The sequence below is a fragment of the Brassica oleracea genome, chromosome C1, assembly GCF_000695525.1.
Source record: "Brassica oleracea var. oleracea cultivar TO1000 chromosome C1, BOL, whole genome shotgun sequence".
NCBI classification, from domain to species: Eukaryota; Viridiplantae; Streptophyta; class Magnoliopsida; order Brassicales; family Brassicaceae; genus Brassica; species Brassica oleracea.
In genome coordinates this window covers 809,269-817,599 of record NC_027748.1, presented here as the reverse complement: position 1 = coordinate 817,599, position 8,331 = coordinate 809,269, and the positions used below count along the sequence as shown (strand labels likewise).

Here is an 8,331-nt window from a genome sequence, read left to right as displayed (position 1 = left end):
TATAGAGTGTCTTTTGGAGATGCTCTTAGTTCGTTTGAGCCATATCCATACTATTAAAAGAGAATGAGTCACAACAAATCTACCTATAAAAGTTGTTTGAACCTTTTCATTTTTTAGTCCAACCTATAATATAAAACCAAATATCATAACATGTCTTTATTATAGCAACAACTTAAAATTTATTACATTTTAATAAATAACCACGATCAACAATTATTATAACGACAATTGTTAGATATTGAATAGGTATTTTTCCCATGACTCAGACCCGAACTGTACATGGATTTTCAGGTTGGTTTCGGATTTAGTTTTTCATGTCCGACAAACTGTAGAATCATATGAAAAAGTAAGATAAAAATGTATAGATGAAATCTGAAATAATAATGTATAACAATTTCAAAACATTAATTCATATATAACTTTTTTATAATAAAAAACTCAGCGTTTTTAAGCGCGGATCAAAATCTAGTATATAATATATAGCTCAAACGAACTATATAGTTCTACTATACATAACCAGTATATTCAAATACACTGCCGTATTGATATTAGTTTTGTGGTTTCGTGATAAAACATATATTTTGCTTAGCTAAGAACTTATAGATAACAAATCTTCTTGTTAACCAGATTTCTGGATAAAGGAGACTAGGCTAATTTGATAGATAAACTTTGCTTTTTTCCAAATAAAAGAAAATGAATGGATAATCACTAGTAGATATTTTAGTGTATATTGGAAAAGGTTATACAAATCTCTGATTTTCTCATAGAGCAGATCTCTGATTGTTCCTGCCACAAACATCGTGATTCTGTATGAAACGTCATTTCAAGCACTCTTAATTATCGTCCACTATTCTCCCTACTATAATGCACTCTTACACACACTCCTACATTTTCACTCTTATATATATATAATCGCAAACTAAAAGTTAATGTCTTTGACGATAGCTGGTAGTAATTCTTGGAACATCCGGTCTTAGTTTGATATAAGTTAATGACCAAATATCTCCAACTAACACTAACATAGTATTATATATAGACTTCGTTTGAATTTAACACATGTACCGAACATCAAGATAGTTTAATACATTATCTCAGAGGAAAGTTATTTTAGTTTCTATGTGAATTTTATGTTCGTGTGTTTAAGTTTGCTTGCAATAATACTTGCTAAAAACCTTAATAAATATATACAACCAATATGTATATGTATCCGTTACCTCAACAGAGATAAAATTTGATTTTAACTCGTAGAAGTATGTATCTATCGTATGGTATTACATCACCGCATATTGACATATTCGGGTATAAGTGCGTAAACCTAGACGTTATGCGTATAGAGATAATTCGTAAGCTTGTTTCAGGATCTGGATAGCCAACACCAACATAATGTTATCTTGGTGGTCTTCCAAAGCATAAGGCACGTACCTAATAAAAATAGTTTACTACTATAAAAGTTAGGATTTAAATGTTTGAACTGACACTTCCTCTGCCCGGCCGCTTTGTTCTTTCGCCATTCGCAGCTGAGATTTACATTTTCTCAGCAAATAAATATACACAAAAGGACGTTATTGTCATTTTACACTATCCGACATAAGTCGGTAAAACAAAAATTATTGTCTGGCTTCTGCATGGTTTGACCAGTCTTAAGATTCAAGTCTCAATATATCGTTTATCAACTTCCTTGAGTTTTTTTTTTTTTTTCTAAAACTTCCTTGAGTTAAGTTTGATGTATTGGTTTTTCCATGTTAGATAATTATGTAACAGTTAGACCATGATTAACGGGAGTTCTTAGGGATGAGTTCTTAGCGTAATTTAAAAACCAGTTTTTAACTTTAACAAAGAAAAATGTTAAGAATCGATTCTTAAATACATGGTATGCACTTCCGTGTACTAGCTAAAGCTTTACGTCTATCGGATGGAGATCATGTTCACGCGGGTACAACCTAAGAGCATGATTATTGGGAGTTTTTAGGGTGGGATTCTTAGCGAAATATAAGAATTCGTCTCTTAACTTTTAACTAAAAAAATTAAGAACCGTTTCTTAAATAAAAGTTTTAAGAGCCAATTCTTAATTTTTTTAGTTAAAAGTTAAGAGACGTGTTCTTATATTCCGCTAAGAATTCCACTATAAAAACCCTCCAATAATCATGCTCTAATAACTCCACCTCTCAGAACTTCCATTAATCATGGTCTTACGTTGCTAAGTCATTATCCCGTGTAACCATCGCATGGTTATTGGATCAGATCCCCATGCGCTCTACGTACGTGGCTTTATTGTTGAAGTTTCAAATAGTACGATGTATTGCAAATGCATAATTCGCGGCAGAGCAGACAGAACACAAATGTTACACAATAAACGTTGAATGATAGTTTTCAAGAACATAGTTACTACAAATTCATTACTACTGTAGTGATCGAAATGATATTTCAGTTTTTACTTAATTTGTAAAGAACAGTTAGTATTGGAGCTAAGCGAATATGTTAGCACATTATTGCAAAATTTCTTCGTTATCTATATTGGGTATCAAAGTAAACACATTATATATGTACCCTTTGGTTATCGTTAGATCACTCAACAAACATACCATCATGCATACATGTGAATAATCAGATAATTATAACCAAATAGTTGCTTACGAACCTTCAATAATCACTTCCGATTATAGCTCTAAATTTGAAGCAACTTTTTTCCTGGACCAGATTGCATTCTAAAGGGGTTCCCTCCACACTCTTAGAAAGATGGCATGAGTGCATGTTACGATATACTCCGGAACAACGTTTTGCACAATCAACAAACAAATTATTCATGGATTCACAGTCTTTAAGTGTATTGGTAGTGAGATACCCGAACATCATCTCGGAAAGTTAATGGAGATGACGACATGATGTTTTGGAAACTGTATGTTGCTTTTGGATCAGGTGAAATCTTGTGAAACATCTTCGTGTATTTCCTTATCTTTACCTCTAAAATAGAATAATTTTAAAATAAAGATATATTTTTTTTCAATATATTTTTTCTATTTTTGTCTTTAAAGAAAAATAATTTCAAAAGATTTTATTTTAATTTTACAACAAATACATATTATTCATGAAAGTTGATAATTAACCCTATTTACTTTTAATTTTTACAAGATTTTTATAAAATTATAACTTTCCCTAAACTATTTAAAAATACTATTATGTGAATAAAAAGTGTAATTTTATTTTTATAAAAACTGTATTTTTCTAAAAAGGTATCTTGTTGGTTATAGATATAAAAGTTTTAAAGTTAAAAGATTATTTTGAAAAAAAATATATACATGAATATAATACAGAATGCTATCTTAACTTTATATTTAGAGGGGAGAAATATCAATCTTTATTTAAAGAAAAATAGAAATGGGTTGAACCACTATTTTCCTGTTATAGAATTTAGAAATAAAAATAACAATGAGTTAAAGATTCTTTTACTCCACCGATACATTGCTCTAAGTTTACATTTTTGTACCACTTATACATCTTATTTTGTAGTGATATTAAAGTTTATAACAACAGAAAATCAATTATATATATGTGTATCTTTTACAAAGTTGGCATAGGTAACTTAGTATTAATTCTGTGGTCAGATATTGAAAGTCTGTATTGTCATCATAGTAACATCGAAAACAAATGCCAAACATGCTACTATTACAAATTAGACGAAAATTATTTTTGTGATTTAGGCAAATATATGTAAAATTATTGTGGTGGAAAATTTTAAATAAAACTATCATAATTTTTGTTATTGATGTGAAAAATAGTTGCATAATCCAGATGTGATAGAGTATACAACAACTCAGGTTAAAAACACACATAAAAGCGAATGATAGTAGATGATCTAAAATAAAACTACTATAAAACAAGGGTCTTTTTGGTGTATATTCGTAGGAGACCAATCAATTAAGAATATAGTCATGATGACTTGGGAGTCGTGTCTTTTTACCCCGTAAATAGATATTGAAGTCCTCCGTAACGCGTGAGCGTTTGTATGCCACACGCAACAACATATATCATTCTATTTATATTATCTATATATAATAGATATCTCAAACAAAAATTTAACAATAAAGAAGAATTTAATTTTCTTTATATTATTTATTTGTAGATGTTTAATGGAATAAACATAATATCTAATATAAAAGAGTATAGTTGTTCATAGTACAGATGGTTTAGCATGATATAGTATATGAAAAAGCAAATTTGGTTGATATAATACAAATTAAAACAATTTGTTATTCTATATGTGATGGTCATATAGTATAGTATGTAGACGTATATGGGAGGGAGAGAGAGAGAGAGAGAGAGAGAGAGAGAGAGAGAGGATAATTACAATTTTATTCTATATTTCGTAAATAAAATATAATACAACAATCTATTATTTGAACATTATATATTGGAAAAAGAAAAAATAAGAGAGAAAGAAAAAAAAATATACATAGAAAGAAGGAAAGATGGAAAAGAATAGAGATGAAGATTGAAAAATTAAATACAGGGAAAAATACAACAAATACATATTGTATAATTTTAATTATATTCTATGTCTCGTTAATAGAATAGACAAACATTTTATTATAACTTATATATGTACAATTTATAAATATATGTTAGTTTTACAAAATTCAAAACATTTCATATACAGAAAAAAATCTATGGTTTTTATAGTTATTTAAGAAACTCAAATAAATAATTTTTAAACTTATGAAGTTAATTAAAAGAAAGAGGTGAAAGTAAGAAAAGACAATATAAAAATTATTTCATAAATATCATAACTTTCTTAATGCTATGGCTATATTGTTGGTTTTTGGGTTTGTTACGTACATGTCGCCAAATTTCTCATAAAACAACATAACATTGTCCCATTCAAACAATGTCAACTATCGTAAGCAATCTAGTAGTAGTATATAATAGGAAGAAAATAATTAAACGGTTGATTACATATACAACATTTAAAATAAAAAAACAAATGTTAACGTAAATCATTACTTTGGAGATGGTGCAATGCATTCAGAGCGATGATGTGAAAGGTGATATGTGTGAGTTTGTGGGCAAAGGAAAACGAAAATTAGAGAGAGTGAGATAGAGAGAGAAACCATAGTGAGTTAACGGAGACATAGCCGCCATTTCCACTTCTCACTCCCACTTACAGCACTTCCGTTTGGGCAAGTTTTCGACATCAATTTTTCAAAAAAAGAAGTGTTCGACATCAATGCTCGTCTTAATCACCATTATTAACCTGTTCATCCTCATTACTGCTATTTTACTTCGCGAGGAAAACTACATTTCATGTTTCTAATAATTAGAGATTTAATGCCCATTAAAGACGTTTACTGTATTTCACAACGCATCTCTACATATTTATTCCAGTAACCTATTGTAGTAAAATGAGTACTAAATAATTTTTGGAAAATAGTAAAAGGAATATATTCGGTCATGGTGTTTTTTCTTATTTGAAACCGTAGTTAATTATATATACAAAAACAAGCCAATCATCCATGCATGGCTATAAGATTTGTATAATATTGAAAACTCGATCAAAACATTGCCCCATCCAACATCAAAATTTTGATCGTTTTTGTTTTGGTGATGATGACATTACAGCGTTATTAACTCAGAATTTGTAATTATAGATTACATGTTTTGGTGATGATGACATTTTTTTGTTGGCGAGCTAGTGTTTTAGATAAAATTTGGTGGATATATTTTAAAATAATTCCTAATCCGCTAAATAAACAAAAGGAAGAGCCCTTCAGTTACCGGTTAAAAGCATTAATTATGAAAAAGGAGTAAAACAAAATGGGTACTGTAGAAGCTATACATAGGATTGAGAAGAAGAACTTTAAGCTTCTTTCAATCATGAACTACTCGCCTTCTCCAACTTTTAAACCTCATCATAAGTAAAAAAGTAGCCGATTTATTTTTGTAAGTCTTTTTCGATTCCCTTTTTAAATCCAAATCCTATAAACTCTTGTAGCTTCTCTGTTCATTACTTATACCTCACGTTATATATCTAGCTTTCTATAAATGCTTCTCTTTCCCTCACTTCTCTCAGTTACACACTCACCTCCCTATCTAATATAAAACCCTATCTACTCCACTCGTCCTCTAACTTATTCTCTCTTTCTCTTTGCTCTGTTTTTCTCTCTCTCTCTCTAAACAAAGCAAAATATGACGGTGGTTAGAGAATACGACCCGAGCAGAGACTTAGCCGGTGTGGAGGATGTTGAGCGACGGTGCGAGGTTGGTCCAAGCGGCAAGCTTTCTCTCTTCACCGACCTTTTGGGTGACCCGATTAGTAGGATCCGACATTCACCTTATTTTCTTATGTTGGTAATTTACTATTGCCTTCCAATATTTGTTTTTTCTTCTTCTGTTATTCCGTCTTCCTACTCTCTTTTAAACAAAACAAAACCGATTTTTATCTTCTAAAAACATTTCCATAAACAGAATTTTAATTTTGTTTTTCAAGTTAACTATTTTTGTAGCCATATATGTTTCTTCCGACTCTTGATATGATAAAAAAGCCCATCATTTATATTTTCTGAACTAATTGTATGGAGTAGCCACCCTCATAAAGTTTTTTGTATTTAATAAAGATTAAGAAAAATGACAAATTTAATAACGGAAAATTTATTATGGCTGTGATAGGTGGCCGAGATTGGTACGGAGAAGAAGGAGATAGTGGGCATGATTAGAGGTTGTATCAAAACCGTTACATGTGGCAAAAAACTCGATTTAAATCATAAGTCCCAAAACGACACCGTTAAGCCACTTTACACTAAACTCGCCTACGTTTTGGGGCTCCGTGTCTCTCCTTCTCATAGGTAACGTTCCGTTATTCCCACTAATCACGCATGTAAAATGATTAGGTAAATTAAAACTAATCATCACTCATTATTTATGCAGGAGGCAAGGCGTAGGGTTTAAGCTCGTGAAGATGATGGAAGCATGGTTCATGCAGAACGGTGCAGAATATTCGTATATAGCGACTGAAAACGAGAACAAAGCTTCGGTTAACCTCTTCACCGGAAAATGCGGTTACACCGAGTTTCGTAAACCGTCGATTTTGGTCAATCCGGTTTACGCTCACAAAGTAAACGTCTCGCGTCGTGTCACAGTTATTAAATTGGACCCGGTCGATGCAGAGTCGTTGTACCGACTCCGGTTCAACACAACAGAGTTTTTCCCGCGAGATATTGATTCGGTGCTGAATAACAAACTCTCTCTGGGGACATTCGTCGCGGTGCCACGTGGCAGCTGTTACGGATCCGGGTCTGGATCATGGCCCGGTTCGGCTAAGTTCCTCGAGTACCCGCTAGAGTCATGGGCCGTGTTGAGCGTTTGGAACTGCAAAGACTCGTTCCGGTTAGAGGTTCGTGGTGCGTCGCTGTTGAGGCGTGTGGTGGCTAAAACGACCCGTGTGGTTGACAAAACGCTACCGTTTTTGAAACTCCCTTCGATACCCTCGGTTTTTAAACCGTTTGGGCTTCATTTTATGTACGGGATTGGTGGGGAAGGTCCACGTGCGGCGAAGATGGTGAAGTCTCTGTGCGGATACGCTCACAATCTGGCCAAGGGAGGAGGCTGCGGCGTTTTGGCGACCGAAGTCGCCGGAGAAGAGCCGTTGCGGCGAGGGATACCACACTGGAAAGTGTTATCGTGCGAAGAGGATCTTTGGTGCATTAAACGACTTGGAGATGACTACAGTGACGGCGCTCTTGGTGATTGGACCAAATCGCCACCTGGCGCTTCTGTTTTTGTGGACCCTAGGGAGTTTTAAAGTCTTTTAAAACTTAAAACGCTTGATAATAGTTTTTATAACCTTCCATGTCATATTAGGAGTTGATCTCTTTAAACTCTTTTAAGATCTCTTGTTAGGTCTTTTTAGTTTTGTTTTTGTTAGTGTTGGTGTTAAAGTAGTGGTAAGAGGCAATATCTCCCACTTTTGGGTTTGTGTCTTCTTGTCTTGTAAATGGATCTAGCTTTTTAAGATACTGTTTCTCTGGCTATGTTAAAATATTTTAATTATATAGAGTAGTATCATGAACGTTTTAATACGTTGAATGAAGTAGTTACATTCTGTACGAATCTTATCAGAGCCGCGTTACCGCAATTATCTTAACACGAGTTTCTAAAAATTAAATAATTAAAATAAATAAAAATTAGGAAAGAGAAAATTGAAAGGTTCTTAATTAAGAACATTTAGAGCATGCGCAACGGTGAAATTTATTGGAATCCTTAGCGATAAGGGCATTTCGGATTAATCCTGGATATTTTTGGATTTGAAAAAAAAAAAAAAAATGACCATTTACGAACCGT

At 32.5% G+C, this 8,331-nt stretch overlaps 1 protein-coding gene across 1 annotated transcript; it reads left to right on the top strand.

Moving 5' to 3' along the window:
• Positions 1–6,007: 6,007 nt before the first annotated feature.
• On the top strand, positions 6,008–8,011 carry LOC106296012 (probable N-acetyltransferase HLS1). The gene is made up of 3 exons (XM_013732054.1): positions 6,008–6,342; positions 6,661–6,836; positions 6,919–8,011. Exons 1-3 carry the CDS (start codon positions 6,181–6,183, stop codon positions 7,790–7,792), a joined length of 1,212 nt encoding a protein of 403 aa, XP_013587508.1. The 5' UTR covers positions 6,008–6,180; the 3' UTR covers positions 7,793–8,011.
• Positions 8,012–8,331: the final 320 nt, after the last annotated feature.

What these genes read in the sequence shown, in the direction of transcription:
- LOC106296012 (XM_013732054.1), top strand. Translation starts at nt 6,181, where the DNA reads ATGACGGTGGTTAGAGAATACGACCCGAGCAGAGACTTAGCCGGTGTG. An exon ending in CACCTTATTTTCTTATGTTG is followed by an intron (nt 6,343 to 6,660) that starts GTAATTTACTAT and finishes TGGCTGTGATAG; the next exon opens with GTGGCCGAGATTGGTACGGA. An exon ending in CGTGTCTCTCCTTCTCATAG is followed by an intron (nt 6,837 to 6,918) that starts GTAACGTTCCGT and finishes TTATTTATGCAG; the next exon opens with GAGGCAAGGCGTAGGGTTTA.